At 36.1% G+C, this 17,040-nt stretch overlaps 2 protein-coding genes across 2 annotated transcripts; both read left to right on the top strand.

Moving 5' to 3' along the window:
- Positions 1–93: 93 nt before the first annotated feature.
- On the top strand, positions 94–1,175 carry riiad1 (regulatory subunit of type II PKA R-subunit domain containing 1). The gene is made up of 4 exons (XM_026284624.1): positions 94–232; positions 441–517; positions 723–769; positions 1,060–1,175. Exons 1-4 carry the CDS (start codon positions 152–154, stop codon positions 1,122–1,124), a joined length of 270 nt encoding a protein of 89 aa, XP_026140409.1. The 5' UTR covers positions 94–151; the 3' UTR covers positions 1,125–1,175.
- Positions 1,176–1,304: 129 nt separating this feature from the next.
- On the top strand, positions 1,305–15,768 carry otoa (otoancorin). Its single transcript, XM_026284622.1, has 30 exons — positions 1,305–2,111; positions 3,246–3,336; positions 3,439–3,530; positions 4,160–4,181; positions 4,600–4,636; positions 4,754–4,883; positions 5,514–5,582; positions 5,781–5,971; positions 6,101–6,261; positions 6,477–6,557; positions 6,877–7,001; positions 7,161–7,303; positions 8,002–8,110; positions 8,204–8,425; positions 8,502–8,663; positions 8,807–8,947; positions 9,026–9,081; positions 9,739–9,859; positions 9,950–10,068; positions 10,203–10,338; positions 11,150–11,343; positions 11,567–11,657; positions 12,047–12,212; positions 12,322–12,521; positions 12,632–12,784; positions 13,411–13,553; positions 13,658–13,794; positions 13,896–13,993; positions 14,922–15,132; positions 15,299–15,768. The coding sequence occupies exons 2-30, from the start codon at positions 3,282–3,284 to the stop codon at positions 15,376–15,378; spliced, it is 3,645 nt and encodes a 1,214-aa protein (XP_026140407.1). The 5' UTR covers positions 1,305–2,111; positions 3,246–3,281; the 3' UTR covers positions 15,379–15,768.
- The last annotated feature ends 1,272 nt before the right edge of the window (positions 15,769–17,040 follow it).

The raw sequence follows: 17,040 nt of genomic DNA, 5'->3' as shown, positions 1-17,040 counted from the left end.
TAGCGTTAGCACTCTGATAATAGGAAAACTGGGGATTATAAGAAAAACGCAACAATAGAAAGCTATCAAATATGTGCATACGGAAGTGTCTGTTGCTTGGCAACACACGTCAACATCCGGTGTTTGGGGACAGTAGCGCAGAGACGCACAGATGGCGGAGAGAAATGCTCTGGAGAAGCTCGATGTGGGCGCTTTAAGCCTCGAGCAGCAGGAGAAGCTGCACCAGTTCAAGGTAGTTTATTTTCTTCTGTTGAAAGTTATCAACAAGTCTGCTCATTTTATTTGCGTTGGATAAAGTTATACTAATGAACTTAGTAAGTCTAAAGAACGGTAGATATATATGGCATTTATTAAAGACATTGTATGGGAAATGTGATTGTTTTTTTGTTTTTCTGAAACAAAACTTAAACTACACACATATGTGATTTCACATTATCCAGGTCAAGACTCGAATAGCTAATGAAAAATATTTAAGATCTCATCCAGAGGTGGAAATGTTACTCAGGGACTTCTTAAGGTCAGTATTCATGTTTCTTTAGCTATGTTTATGTTTTAACTAAAAAAATAAAAATAAATAAATGCTGGGTTAAATTACAAAATATGGACAAACCCAGCGATTTGGTTGTTTATACTGCCCAGAAGTTTTGGTTAAACGTTTACATCAAGATAATGCAACCTTTTTATATTAATCCATTCTCTTTCATTGTGTCTCTTTTTAATAGAGACGTGTTTCTGAAAAGGCCTACAGACATTCGTGAATTTGCAGCAGGTAATTAGTATCAGACACATTTGCACACTTTCTTGCAAGCCACTAAGACTATTTTGATAAAATGCTTCACATTTAGCTTGTTAATAGTCTTGCTCTTAAATTGAATAATTTTTTGTTCTTCAAAATATTGTTGAATATAGCCTATATAACAACATAAATGTGTCTTGAGTCTTCTGTTTAATCACGTAACACACATAACATCTATTTGATTTTACAATAAAAATAATAATGTGTAATTTTATGTGTGAAATTATACTCTTAAATTAAAGCCAATATCTCTTTTTTTCCAGATCATTTCAGTGACCCAGGACTGCCAAAGAAAATTCAGGACCAAATGAATATCCATAATAAGTGAAAAATGTGTTTTTGATTATAGTGTTTTGAAATAAAAGAGACAAAAATGATGAAATGTGTGTCAGTCTTGATCCATACACATGCATGAAAGCATCTTTGCTGTACACTATTATAAGCAGCAACCATTAGTGTGCAATCAGGGGACAGGACAGTCCAGGCTTGTTTGTTGAATGAGTCCACAGAGATTAAAGGCAAATTAAGCTGAAACTGAACAGCTCTTTCTGTTCTGTTAAGTATGTCCAGACATGCTGGGTCTAATTACTTGAATATTACTTATGTTATGTTTTATAGCATGTACTGTTTGGTAGAGCATTTTAAGCCACTTTTTTTCCATTCAGTTTTTTTGTTAGTTTTTTTTTTTTTTTCATGGAATTTTCCTAAATTTGTTTTTACCTCAAAGTCTAACTTAACAGTCCAACTTAGTGCTGTTTTTGACATTTGGCCATTAATTTCCTTATTTTCTTCTTTTTTTCTTCTTCTTTTTTTCACTACCCAAGGGTGAACTACTGTACAAGTAACATGTTTCTTTTCTGGACTTAACAAGCCACCAGGGACCAAATAAGTTACTGCTCATTCTTACAGAAACATCTAATTGTCCTCTTAAAGTAGCATCTGACTTCAATACAGTACATCAACTCATGACGCCTATACCAACATAATTCATCATGTACTTAAAAAGCAATGCGATAACATTCAGCCAAGCATATTATTTCCAATAATAATTTCAACTGCTATGAGAAAAGTCTGGGACTTCATGACTTGTATTATTTATATCTCTTTTTTTAATTTAAAAATGCAAGGGGATGGAAAGTCACATCTTGTTCCCACAAAACCACACATGTAATTTCATACATCTGACACACCTGGACAGACAGACTCCCATATTCTGTGTTGGGTGGGGCTGAGAGGAAAACCATGTTGAAATGAACACAGTGTGTACCTGCTGAGCAGACTATCTGCTGTGTCATCTCAAGATCGTCGCATCACAGTGAGTACCTCCGTTACATTTTTACTGTAAAGTCTTTGTTTTTGGTGAACCCTTAAATTTAACAATATTTAAATGTCTTTTAAATAACTTTTTTTTTTAAAGAAAAGCTTGTTGATTTAAAGTCTTATTTAGTATCAGATCATTGTGCATTATATATATAGGAACATTTGTTAAAACTTATTTTATGATTTTATTAGATGATTTGTACATTGTAAAAACTGGCGATGTCAGGATTTATTAAGAATCCATTTTTACTTGCACTAGGCCCTTAAAAAATGATAAATAGAATAGGGACACCTCAAAACAGGGACTGTCATTGTTTTGGGTTTTGCAGTAGAAATTGGGTTGAGGTTACCTGTGGCAGACTGAAGAAAAACATTTGTGCCAAATCTGTCGTAATTGTGTGCGCAGATCAATATATTCTTTGAAGCGACATAATACCGCAGGGCCAAAACAAATAAGCTATTCAAATCAGGGGAAACTCAATCATTATTTACATTGTACAGATTTTGCATTGTCATACAGCTATTCTAGATCAGAAATAAAGGCTGTTTTTGTATAGTTGTACTCCAGGGAGAGTGATCTGACACAGGCAGTATCCTAGCACTCACCCCACATCCTCACAGGGAGATGTGGGGAACGATCTGAGAGTCAGTTGGCATGACTACAAAAACCATAGGAACACTGGAACATAAGATGCAAGTTTATGCAATAACAACACAAATAGGACAGGGACACCGCAAAACAGCAGGAAACCATATGGTTCTGGTTTTTATCCTGTGTGATTTGTATGTATTTTATTGCTATTCAAAGGTTATCCCTATACATATTTTTTTACATGATGATTTGAGTATCTACCGTTTCATTTTGTTCTTGCAGGTTTAAGTAATGCAAAGTTTTTGTACTATGCAAACACTGATGCAATTGAATGGAACTGTTTTGCGTGTCATCAGATATGTCTGTATTGTCTGCATGTGATTTATTTCTGTTAGATGATACCATTGCAGATAATAAAGCTGCCACTCTAGATAAAGTATTTGCAGAAGAGAATTATGTAATATGGTAATTTTTATGTCAGTGTGCGGCCATTGCATTGTCATTGAAATTGTCTAAATCCATATTGATTGTCCGTAGAGCTTCATCTGGAGAAAGAGAACAGGGAACAGCAAAATGGGGTTGTATAGAGAGGTTTTGATCCTCTCATGTCTAGCCCAGTGGGCTACAGGTAAATGGTTTAATAGGCTATATCACTTTTTTTTAATTTCATGTACAATTAAAAAAAGTAACAAATTTGGGTATAAATGCCCTGTGTTGTTATAATTTACAGTAATGTCCCAGGGTATGATGGAGATGCCCTTCAACCAGTCAATAGGATTTCCCAGACTACCTGCAAACTTCAGGCAAATGGCCAAGGAACTGGTAACTAAGTACCGCATGATCTATAGTTATATATCAAACAGAAATTACATTGATGTACTAGGATAAAGGGGTTGTTTCTTATATACACCCTATACTGAAACACTTTTTCTAAATTGTAATTTTATATAACAATGTAACTGCCATAACATTACGTGGAAGTTATACTAATAAAAATGGCTAACATCATGTCCTGCTGAGGCTAACTTCATATCATATACAGTATATTAAACAGAGACAATTGAATATTTTTGAATGATATGCTTCTACCAATCCACTCATAGAAATTGATGCGTTTTGGGAAAATAAGTACGGTACATATTTTACAAGGTGGAAAGTTTGAATGAAACCTACCCCTCACTAAACACAAAATCAAGTGGGTTCATGCAAATACATTTGAATTAGCCTCCTCGTAAAATCAATTTCTGGGTCATAAAAGTAAAGAAACCAAAAAGTATGATATGCAAGATGAAACTATCACTGAATATGAATTTAGTTGATTTTAGCATTGTTCACTAGTTATTAATCAACCCTACATTTGCGTGCATGCAAGTCTTTTTCAGAACTAACTGCATGTTTTGTTTTATATTGTTTAGTAATATAATATTTACACTTCCTTTGTTTCCTGACAGATGAGCACATGCTTCAAGAAAGGTAACATTTGTACAGACACATTTTCATTATCTTAAGTTTAAACACATTTGACCTTATATAACCATGGTATCAAAATGACTTATATGTTGCACCTGTGTTTAATGTAATAAATTAAGGGAGCTATATTTCACAAACCATAAGCAAATACAAGAGCCCAAGGAAAGAGTGTCGGATATATTTGCATACTGCATCCATTCCAGCGCTGCCACAACCTGAACAAAATGTATTACTAATCTACCATCATAAATGCAGTATATATTATGAAGTCAGATTACAATTGTTCTATGGTTCCCATCAGTATGCAGTATACCAGCTAATGTTTGTTCCTTTTGTTTCCAGTCATAATAAAGTGAGAGTGGTTGTGTTTCTCAGTCATGTGTTGTGTCTTTTGTTAAATTATGTGGTTGTATTGTTTCAGGTCACCAGGTGCCTGTAATGAACAATTCACTGAACAGGTAGACTGCAATTGAGCTAATGTTATAGAGCAGCTATATGCCAGGTGTATATTTGAATACTAATGATAATATTTTATTGCATGGAAAACTACTACATTTTCTTTGTTTATCTTCCAGCTCATATGGACAGATGATGGAGAGCCCCATCTCTATTTTTCCAGAGCTTCTCTCCTCTCTTCCTCAGTCTTCCCCCTCTCACTCCAAACCACAGTTCAATGGAACAGCAGAAGGGCAGGACTCAGTCTGGGTAACTCTCAATATCCCAAACACATGCATATGGTTACCTACAGCTAAAGTAAGACAATTGACCCTTCGCAAAGACCCTCTTCCTCTTTGCTGTTGCTATGTTTGACAAGCCATGTCATTCTAATGCCACGCATAATTTTCTCACGTAGTGAAAAATAAGTCAAATCACTGTAGCGCCTCAGTTCAACCGGCACGTGAACCGATAATTTCTTCCTCTTTTCTTCTTATAGCATGAAATAAACATGAATGGACACCAAAAGGTATCCGTCTTTCAACCATGGAAAGACGTTGATACACACAATTTTCAAGGTCAACATTAATCTAGAAAGTAGATGTCTGGGTTTTTTATTTTTTTTATTTTTGGACAAACATGGCCGATTCAGCGTAATGATTGGTCAGCTCACCTGTCAATCAAACTCCCATTCTGCAAAGGGTCAATAATTCTTACCCAAAGCCGAACCCCAATCCAACAATACATTGTTAGTCTCATTTTGAATCTCTTGCAGGATTCTTTCTGATTTAGTAACGTTTTTGACTTATATAGAGAGAGATACACAGGAAACACACCAATATGTCCATATTTTGTCTTTATTTTATGTGCATCCTGATGGGAAATCTACATTAAATTTAGAACATTGCTGAGAAGATGCGGAACTGCACCCACATGGGCCATATGATTGATCTCATGAGGAATAGCACGGTTAGTGCTGGACTAACAGAAAAAACTAAAATATAATAATTTTGGTAGCACTTATCTATGTGGTGTTCTGTGCTTCATATATGTAGAACTATTCAAACTGTTCAATTAAAATGGCAATAACACACCTCTTTGGTTTCATTCTCTCTCTCTCTCTCTCTCTCTCTCTCTCTCTTTATTTATACATTTGCACGCACTTAGGAAGGTCCTGGTTGTTTCATGCGGGCATTCATGGCTCCTCTTTCCTGGATGACAATCATGCAGAATGGAACAGACCTCAATAAAGAAGATCTAACAAAGCTTTTATGGGCGGCTAAACCCTTCTTAGAAACAATGCCTCCGTTGAACTTTGTGTTGCCGGCATTTTCACAACGTTCTCACCTGGCTGAAATGTGAGCGTATTGTGTTTAAATAAACTGTGACTAAACACATGGAGTATCTTTATCTTACTCCCCAGTTCTGAAGTAAAATATTGACTCCTTGTTTGTGTCTGTTTTCTTTTCTCCCTCATGATGCTGAAGGATGACGGTGCTTGGTGAGGTGTTCAGTGTTCTGTCCGAGGAACAGAGGAAGGCAGTTATAGGGTGGATGAAAGAGAGAGTTGCACTGAATGAATATAAATGCCTTCTGAAAGCACCAGCCCTTAACATCCAGCCTCCTGGATCAATGGGAAAAATCATTCGTAAGTTTTGAGTGATCAGTGCGCTTTTTTCATCAAAACATACCTGATCATTTTTAATATAATATAATATAATATAATATAATATAATATAATATAATATAATATAATATAATATAATATAATATAATATAATATAATATAATATAATATAATATAATATAATATAATATAATATAATATACTATTCTATGCATCAATTCTTTTGACTAATCTAGAAAATGGCCCATTAGTCACAGCAGCGATGCCTGTGATGAATGTACCAGGAGCTCAAGGGATTCAACGTCCAATGATGAATGGTAAATATTAAAGAAGTCAATAAAAGAAGCGAAAACTGAAATGGAATGGCAAAGTGGTGGAGAAGGTGGAGAGGAAACATTGGAAAAGAAATCCTAAATACAAAGACAGACCAGCCTGTTTCAGAAAGAAAATATTTATACAGTAGATAGAATTGTAATGATACAATGGATGATGAACAGAAGAATGAAGAAAGAGAAACACCAAAGATAAACAATGCAGAAATACAAAGAGAGGAGATTAATTATATTTAGTAGTAAAATGAATTATTGATATTTAAATTTTTGTTTATTTATAAACGTTATTCACCTTTTCTTTTAGCTTCGACAGGGGTCCATATATGTCCTCCAAGAATGTCCTGGCTGAACGCCACTGTGTTGACAATGATGGGGCCTTTTCTATCTCGACTATCTTTAGAAGAAGCAAAGACCATCCCTAAAGAAGAGGTCAGAGTCTGTGACATGATATATGCAAGCCATTGCCATAATTCATATGTGTATTTTTCCATTGCCTTTTGTGTCTCAGAGCATTCCATGCTAATGTAATGTAAATACAGAACCACCTATAACTCAGCAAATAACTACAGTAATCTTTCTCTTTGTCAGCTATGTGAGTTTTTCAGGACTTCAGATTTCTCTCCGTCATTTCAAAATGTTAATGGAATCCAGCCTGCCCTTGGCCGAACACTTTTTCAACGCTTGAAACAAGAGTGCTCCAGCAGTGAAAATATCACTCAAAACCTGGACAGGTCAGGATCTCCATCATTAGTGTGTGTTTTGTGCATGTGTTTGGTAAAAGATATTTAGATTATTAGCATTAATACACTAGTTCCCCTGGAAGCCTGTTGCTGCTCTGTTTAAATAAATAATTAAAAGTGATTTAAAATATATAAAGAGAAATGTTCAAAATGAAGTCACGATTATGAGATATAAAGATGCATTGTGATACAGAAAGTCACATTGTGTGAGAAAAAGTTGAAATTTCAAGATATAAAAGTCAAATGTAAAATGTAAGTTGCGATTATAAAAACCAAATTCCAAATTGTGAATTTAAACCGCAGTTATGACAAAAAAAAGTCTCAAATTTGAGGTACAAAAGCCACAGTGTGAAATGTAAGTCGCAATTATACGAAAAAATATTTGCAACTACAAAAAAGTATCAGACAAAGTTAAATTTGTAAGAAACAAATTAATAATTGTGAGAAATAAAATCCTAATGTCAAGTAGGAGTTTAAATTAGTAGAAACAAAGTTGCAATTGCAAACAATGACATTGTATTTATAATATATAAAATCACAACAGTGAGATATGTGGTCACACTATGAAATATAATGTCTTAATTGTTTGAAACAGAGTTACAAAATATAGAGTCTCATTATGTGTTTAGTTTATTAACTCTGATGTGGAAACAGGCTCCAAGCATAACATATTCTCTTCTTTTTCACAGGCTGGGCTCTCTGGCTTGTTTCTTCGATGGTGCACAATCTCTGAATCTGAATCTTAGTAGAAAACTGCTGTCTCAGATTGAAGCCTGTAACAACCCTGAAGTAGACAAGGTCAGAACTGCCACTTTATTGAATCGCTGTTACTCCCAAATTCTTTTAGCATAACTGTAATGTTACTTTTTCTTCCACTCGACCCTCCCTCAGGTGAAAAGACAGCTAGTCCAGATCATTCTGGAGAAAGATAGCAGTTCCTCCTCTCCTGAGATTCTGCAGTCTCTGGGATCCGCCGTGTCTGCCCTTCCTCTTTCCCGGCTGTCCCGCTTCTCCTCTGAGGACCTGAACAACACCCTCACCAGCTTGAGTGAGGCCAGTTGGAGCCCCGCTCAAGCTAAGACTCTGGCAAAGAAACTGCTGGAAGCTGCCAAGGTTAGATTTTCACCTCAGTTTATGGAGATGCTTTTTATTAATTATACTGTTTTCACAAGAATGTTTTCTTCTGTAGAATATAAGCGGTGAGAAGTTGTTGTCTCTGGGTACGATGGTGAGAGGGGTGGCCAGTTCCCTCCTCAAGAATGTGAAGGCAGAAGGGCTGCTGGGAAATAAAGCCCTGAACACTATGAGCGAGAAGATGTCCTCCCTACAAAGAACAGCACTACTGGAAGCGGTAAGAATAAGATGAGTTCACTCAGAAAGAGATGGAAAAGCTTCCCCAAATAAGAAGGATAAAAAAGTGACCAAACTATCAGTGAAATCCCTCATCCTTGATTCTGCTTTCTCTTTCTCTCTCTTGTTTTATCAAACCCACAGTTCCGTCGTGATGTAAATGCATCTGAACTGGTGAAGGGGTTGCCAGATTCTCTCCTCTCTTCTCTGTCTCTGTCCACGCTGGAGAAGGCAGACCTCAGCTCTGTGGATCAGCTGCAGGGACGCGGCTGGACTCGTGCTCAGGTATACACTCTAGACAGTAATATAAAAATACAAATCCATTACTTCTACATTACCTAATTTCCTTATTTTTCTCTATAGTCGGCTTTCCTTCTGAAGAAGATTTTGGGTAACAAGATTAACCTTGGTGCATTACGGTGAGACTTTATACGACTGTAACAAAATACAGCAATGCTATACGTTATGTAGACAGAAGTTTTTTAAAAAAAATAAGATAGATAAGATCTTAATAAATAATTAAATGAAAAGGAAAATGGAACTGCTACTAAATTTGCTTTATTTAGTTACTACTTATTTTTATTGAATAAGATACAGAATTGCGTCTTAATGGAATAAATGTTGTCTGCATAATGTCTGGAATAAAGTGCATGACTTTTAACATTGGAGCAGATTCCAAAATTGGAGCAGATTTTAAAATTGGAGCATCATAAACTAAGCAACTGAGGATCACATATTACTTGATTTTTAGGTTGTCCTGACCACAAAAAAACTCAGAAAATGCAGAAATGTGTGCCTCATTGCTAGGAAATGCATGACAAACAAAAAACAATCATAAATGTTCTAAAAATTCTGAGGCTAAAAAATTGGAGTCTATATCTGTCATAGACTACACTATGCAAGGTTCTGTGAAATCTGTCAATACTGACTGCTTAGAAACTGCAGACTGGCTTTGACATTCAACAGCTAGTGTTGAGTTGTCCAGACTGCAAATCAGGGCAAAAATCTGCACATATAGTGAAGTGTAGTCTTAAATCAGTGTAGTATCCTGATCAAGCTCATGGTGTTGTCAACAGGAAGCTGGGTCAGGCTGTACAGGGTGTCACTTGTGAAATGATTGAAAAAATCAATCGAACTGATGCTTTGGAAATGGCACAGACACTTAACAAGTCCTGTGCATGGCTCTCCAGGGTTCAGGTAAACATTATATATTCATCATGGCTTCACACACTGTCTTCCATCAGCGATATATACGTATATCCCATCCTGATCTCTTTTCATTCTTAGATTCGCTGTACTGCTCAAAAACTCTTTGCAAGTCTGGAGGAGCAGAGACCAGGATATTTCAACGACATTAAAAACTCTGAGCTCCAGGCCATCCCTGCTGTGCTGCTCATCCATCTACCGTAAGAACAGAGCAGTGCTGTATATGCATACAATTAAAATGCATGTAAATTAGTTTCAGTTCATATGCTAATACAGTTCCTATTTTCTTAACTTGTCCCCTCTCACACTATCCATACTGTCATGACACATTCAGAGTGGAGAAGATTCAGAACTTGTCTGATGCTGTGTGTCCCGCTTTCATGGAGAAGATGAATCAAGTCAACCTGTCCTCTCTACCAAACAGCTCTCCAGCACGCAGTGCACTTACCAAAAGAGCCATCAGCTGCCTGGTAATATGTGCACACATATACACAGCTTTTCTTCTCCTGTCCAAAATAACCCAAACTTATCTAAAGTTAACATGTTTGCTAGCCATTTCAGTTCTGTAATGTGATGCATTTCTGAGTAAAATAGAATATTTAACAAGAAACAAATGCAGGCTGAGACTTATCCATCATGAACTGATTGGATGGTATGCATTACATACCAGAATCCAGTCAGACTTAATGGGTGTTCTCAGTATACTTTTCATTCCATTGACTTACAGTACATTCAATGCAAATGCAGTAGACGACTTACTGTACAATTAATGCAAATGCAGTAGACAGGAAACTCAGGGTTATGCAAATTTTCTGCTCTCCAAATCGATATTTCACTGCGTGAACTCTTAGCTGAATTAAAAGAATGCAAATTTTAAATCTGCAGAATTGCATATTTTTTACATTTACATGTATCATTTGTTGAAATATATTTGTTTTTTTCTTGTTCTAACTTCATATTATGACAATTGTAGTGCGTTGTGGGAATGGCCCCTCTTCAACAAAAAAAAAAAACACCTGGAGATCTTTTCTTTTTTTCTGTTACCCTGCAATTCTCTCTTTTGCTCTTTTTTCGTTGACTTTCTATGTAAACATGCGCTAGTTGGAAGCATTTGTACATGTAATTTTACATGGAAAAACAATAGAAAAGAAGCACCGTAGAGTTCAAGATAAAATAATAAAATTATCCAGTAGACAAAGCAGACCATGTGACACCAGCAGAAAAGGAAAAGGATTCTACTACTGCAGGCATTGTCCTAATCTGTATCCTGTATTTGTGCAGAAGAGGAACGCGTCTGATCTGTCTGCGGCAGAGGTTTTGACTCTAGGCTCTCTGGTGTGTGAGTTAGACCCAGCCTGGATTTCCTCTCTGAACCCCACGGCTCTGAACTCCACCCTGCAGGCTCTCGCCTCCTGTCAGTATATCCAGCAACAGCACAGAGAGCACCTGTTCAGACTGCTTACGACCACCTATGGGTAACAGCATGTGCAAAATCACACATAATAACCCACAATGGCTTCACACAACCCACCTCTGCAGACCTCAGATCCCACATCCCACATTTTCTAGTGGTTTCATTGTTCAAGTTGAAATATTAGAAAGATTCCTCACTTTAAACATCATTCTTCTCTAGCCTGAAGTGCTGCAATTAGAGATGTTGCATTGCTGTTAATGATATGTGTATTTTCTTTAACCAAGGGACACTACTTTATGGTCAGAGGAAGATATGAGGGTGCTCGGGCCACTTTTGTTACTTAATGACACTGCCATTGAAAAGCTGCCACCCAAAGTAAGAATCTCAGCAATGCTGTTGACCAGTAGATTATGAAAAAGTAGGATTAAATTATTAAATGTATACAAATGTTTTAATGTAAAATGAATTAAATTCATGTTGAAAACATTTAAAAAAAAAATCTAACAATAAATAATAAACTATTTTAATTCTTACATTTGTATTAATATTAAATTGCTATATTTTTGTACAAATAATTATATGTGTGTGTTTGTGTGTGTGTGTGTGTGTGTATATACATATATTGATTTTTTTTTAACTTTTGAATAAATAAATAAATAAATGATTAATTTTTTCCTAAATTTTATTTAAATGACCATCATTTTATTATTTATTGTTTTTTAATTTACCCATCCATTCCTCCATTCTGCTCATCTGTCTTGCAGAGCTGGGTAAAGTCATATCTGTCAGACCTGATGGACAGTTTGCCCAGTCAGCCTGTGGTTCCTCCTCCAAAGGAGTTCCGCTCTTGGTTTGACCTCTCTGCACTTCGTCGCAAACTGTTTGACCTCAAAACGAGTAGCACACTACAAAACCGCAGGAAGCGTGAAGGTAGGTGTGCTTAATAATCAATAGTGGAAATGTTAGTGATATGATATCTAACAATGAGCCATTTATCTTTCTTTCTTGCTTGCTTTCTTTCTCTCTTTGACACTGGTAGTTATTAGCACAGTGGTGTCCACTGTAATAGACCCCATGCTCACATATATTGAGGACCTCAAACAGGGGAATGTATACTGGACTCCCGCCGAATTCAGTAAAATGACTGTGCAGACTTTCAAAGATGTTGTGCCAACATTAGGAGAGATAATAAACTATAGCACAGAACAACTGGCAGCACTCAGAGCAAAAACACTGGAGGTACACACACACACACACACACACAACGCAAGTTAAATTCTATTATATACAGAAAAAACCTTTACAGTTTGACTTCAGTGGTCAAAGACAACGTCTATTGTATATGGCAGGCATGGGGGAGTGTGTCCGTGTTGAATGAGTCTCAGATTGCTGTTCTGGGCTGCATCTGCCAGAGCTTCAGTGCTGAAGAGCTGGGCAACCTCAGCATTGCCTCACTGGACACTTTGGAGACAATGACCACCTGCAGCTTTACCCAGACACAGGTAATATAAACACACACACAGTCACCAAACAGCATCTAGAGTTTGTATGTACAACTTAAAGTTATCTAAGAAACATATTTATTATTATTTTTCGTTATCTACTTCCAGTATTGAGCAAAGGTTTGGGGTCAGTAAGAAATGATCTTTTATTCAACAAGGATGCATTAAATTGATCAAACAGTAAATGTGTTTACATTACATTCATGTTTACATCTATTTTCAAAACAACAAACTTTGTATTCATAAATAATCTTTTTTTTTTAACTGTTTCCTGATTACATTACCAACACTGATAATAATAACAGGTGTTTCTTGAGCATCAAATCAGCATATCAGAATGATTTCTGAAGGATCATGACACTGAAGACAGGAGTAAAGGCTACTACAAATTTAGCTTTGCCGTTACAGGAATAAATGACATTTAAAATTGTTATTTGAAACTCTATTTCACAATATTACTGCTTTTACTGTATTTCTGATCAAATCAATTTAGTCTCAGTTAGCATAAAATACTTCTTTCAAAAACATTTAACATCTTACCGACCCCGAACACTTGAATTAATTAATTTGTTTTTAGCATATATTTGTTTTACAAAAATAAATACTGAAAATGCTGAACTCTGCAGAGGACAGCGGTCTGGCAGGCCTTTGAAAGAGTGGCTGGAATCAACGTGTCTAGATTAGGACAGCTGGAGATGGTGGGTCTGGGACAGTTTCTCTGTGGTCTACAGCCTGGCCAGATCGATCAGCTCAATCCCGTCAGCTTCAGGTTAGAAACACTTCCACATTCATGGTTATATTCTCAATTTAAAATATGTTTGTTTACCCTACAGCACAACAAAACTGATCAAAACTGTGATGTGTGTTTCTCAGTGAGTCAGTAGAGGTGGTGGGCCGTGCTCCTTGTCCTCTGAACATTAGAGAGCGTCTGAAGGAGAAGGCAGTGACTGTGTTTGGAAAATCCAACACCTGGACTGAAGCTCAAGTCAGCATTATGGGCAACATTATTGGTAAGATACAAAGGAAACCAAGTGAAAAACTTGAATATTTCCATGTGACAAGTTCAAACTTCAGATGTGAGAGCTGCGTTTGTTATTTCATGTGTTTCTAGCTGGTTTAAGTGCTGTCGAGCTGGGAAGTCTAAATTCAACCGTCCTGCCATTCATTCAGCCATCCGCCATCCCTCTCATATCCTCAGATCGCTTAACTGTAAGTGGAGGGATTCTTTACCCAAAAAAGAAAATTCTTTCAGCATTAACTCCCTCATGCCGTCATAGATGACTTTTAGAAAAATAATCTATTTTTGTTGAGTCCACATAATGCAAATGGATGGCTCCTTCAAAGTTGATGATTCAAAAACTGTCAAATAAAAACGAACACAACAGTATTCTATACAGTCCAAGTTGATGAATCAGTGTCTTCTGAAGTGAAACAATTGTGAGAGAAAAAAGTGATTTGGAAGCACAGAGGACTTCCACTTCACACAGATGCGAGATGCAATGGTTTATAGTGTCAAAAAGAAAAAAATATTGGTCTACAAGAGAAAATAATTCAGAAGTTTGCATGACCTTGATTGTTAATACTGTGCTTTACTTGAATGATCCACATTCAAGTAAAGTTTTGTTTTTTGTTTTGTTTATTGATAGTTGTTCATGAGTCCCTTGTTTGTCCTGAACAGTTAAAACTCCTGCTGTTTACAGAAAAATCAGTATTAAGAATCTTTGAACGGGGTCATTTTTATAAATTATAAGCTATTATTTTGACTTGTGGACTATACTATATCTTTTATGTGAAATATCTTATTAAGGTCAGTACTAAATAAACAATAACATGCATTTTGTATGATCTCTCTTATTTTAGTAAAATAATTAACATTTTGCAGATTCTGAAAGGGGGGATGTTAACTGTTGACCTCGACTGTATTGATTCATCAACTAGAGTCATATGGTTTACTGTCATGTTCGCTTTGTGTGGTTTTTGAAGTGTCAACTTTGGAGGTACCATACACTTACATTTTATAAATCCAGAGATTGAGGAGGGAGGGTAAGTTAATGATGAGAGAATTTTGAGTGAAGTATTCCTTTAATTGAGATGCTCTGTAAGTAAAGAAACAGTGACACTCGTCGTTTGTGATCAGGCACTGTCGGTCAGCCAGTTGAAGGCTTTGGGTCCTGACAATGCTGCCGCAGTAACAGAGGCTCAGCGTTCAGGGCTGAGGGTCGATCAAAAGGCTGCACTGGATGAAGCTGTGGGACTGAAAACTGCACGTGCTGAAGTGCCCATTGGAAACTCCACTGGAATCTCCAATCCAGGCTCTGGGGGATCAGTCACACTGCCACTAAAAGGAGGTAAGTGACAGGAAAAGGGTCAGGAAACCTGTTTGGTGATAGTCATCCACAAATTTAATCTTAATAATCTCAAGTGAAAATTCCACTAAATAATGAACATTACATTTGCAGGGATCTCTTATTCGTAAAATTGTATAAAACAAATATGTTTCTCTTCATACTCCAGGTGCGGCTGTAGAGAGCATGGCAGGATGTGTCCTCCTCATGCAGGCCATTGCGCTGCTGTTGTTTGGATACATTCTCTAAGGAGCAGAAGAGTCAAAGGCCATAGGATGCCATGCGTCTGATGTCAGATGCTGATGTATGATCAACCAGCAAACCAGTAGATTTAAGAAATGTTATAATTGCTTTGTTTCAAAACATTATTTAAAACTAAGTCACTGATTGCACATTTAAACTCAGTGATTAGAGCATAACCAAAGATAGTACAAGATGGTGAGATGGTGGTTTGATAAAAATTTTGGTCTAGTTCATCTTTAACTTATTAAATGTAGTTCAGAGAGAAAATATATTTGGTAATACTTTTTAGGTATTTTTACATGCACATCTATTGTTATTATATGGGAGACTTTAAACACTGTGTATAATCCATTAAAGTGTACACTCTAAAAATGGCTGGGTTAAAAATAACCCAATTGGCAACCCAGCGCTGGGTAAATATTGGACAGAACACGTGCTGGGTTAAAGTAACCCAACATGCTGGTTTACACATTTTAACCCAGCATGCTGGGTTATTGAGAAAACCCAAGTTAGAGTCAGTTTTACCATTTGTGGGTTTGCATTTTTATGATTCTGGGTTATTCTTGCTGGGTTATTCTCATAATTTTACTTTTGCTTAACAAAGCAATCATGGATTAATAAATAATGAAGAATACAGGTAATTTAGACTGTTAAAAAATAATTTTAATGCCATCTGACATTCAAAAATTTGTACCAATGACAAACAATATGGAATTTTTCCTTTTTTTTTTTGTTTCCAGCAAATGCAAAATAAATAAATAAAATAAAAATCACAGAATTACAGTTGCAATAAATAAGAAAATTATTTCTGAGTGACCTGTCTAGCTGTTTAACTATTGCATTTTGACATGTTTAGCTATTTAAATACACAGTGAAATGACATTGACAATTAACATTCTTTAAATTTAAATGTAAAATTATTTAAAGATGTCCTTAAATTTATATCAAGTATATAAAGACTCATATGTAGGTAGATGTGCACTGCTTAGGGTAGTTCAACATATAGTTCACCCAAAAATGAAAATTCTGTCATTTATTACTCAACTTCATGTCGTTACAAACCTGTAAGACCTCCGTTCATCTTCAGAACACAAATTGAAATTCGAGAGGTTTCAGACCAGGGTGAATAATTAATGACAATTTTCATTTTTGGGTGTACTATTGTCAAACACTTAAGCTCTGAAGCAAAGATCTACACCTGAGAGCAGTGTACTCTGCTATAGAGCCTGTCAACGGAAGGACAATTTTCAAAAGGAAATGAGATAAAGACACATTGTGACATAATCCAAACACAATTGCAAATATTGAATAAAAACACTGTTTCAAAAACACAGAACAAAAATTACTGTTTCAGTTTCAAAGTCCCTTTGCAGCTGTATTTTCCATGTATTATGAGTAATAATCCTGTCATATTGATCAAATACTGCATCATAGCAGCTTTACAATATTAAAAAGGAAAATAGTGTGTAATAATGTGAAGGGATAACAGTAAACACTCAGTTTTCAGTTAAAGTCAGTTCATCATTGATTCAGTGATGTATCGTCCCTCTGTGCGATCAAGTCGATGATATCGCTTGATCTTAAAAGTGAAAGTGAAAGTGAAAGTGAAGTGACATTCAGCCAAGTATGGTGACCCATACTCAGAATTTGTGCTCTGCATTTAACCCA

This window comes from Carassius auratus, chromosome 16 (assembly GCF_003368295.1).
Source record: "Carassius auratus strain Wakin chromosome 16, ASM336829v1, whole genome shotgun sequence".
NCBI classification, from domain to species: domain Eukaryota; kingdom Metazoa; phylum Chordata; class Actinopteri; order Cypriniformes; family Cyprinidae; genus Carassius; species Carassius auratus.
The sequence above is the reverse complement of the archived record's forward strand: the minus strand, read 5'-3'. Positions and strand labels throughout refer to the sequence as shown.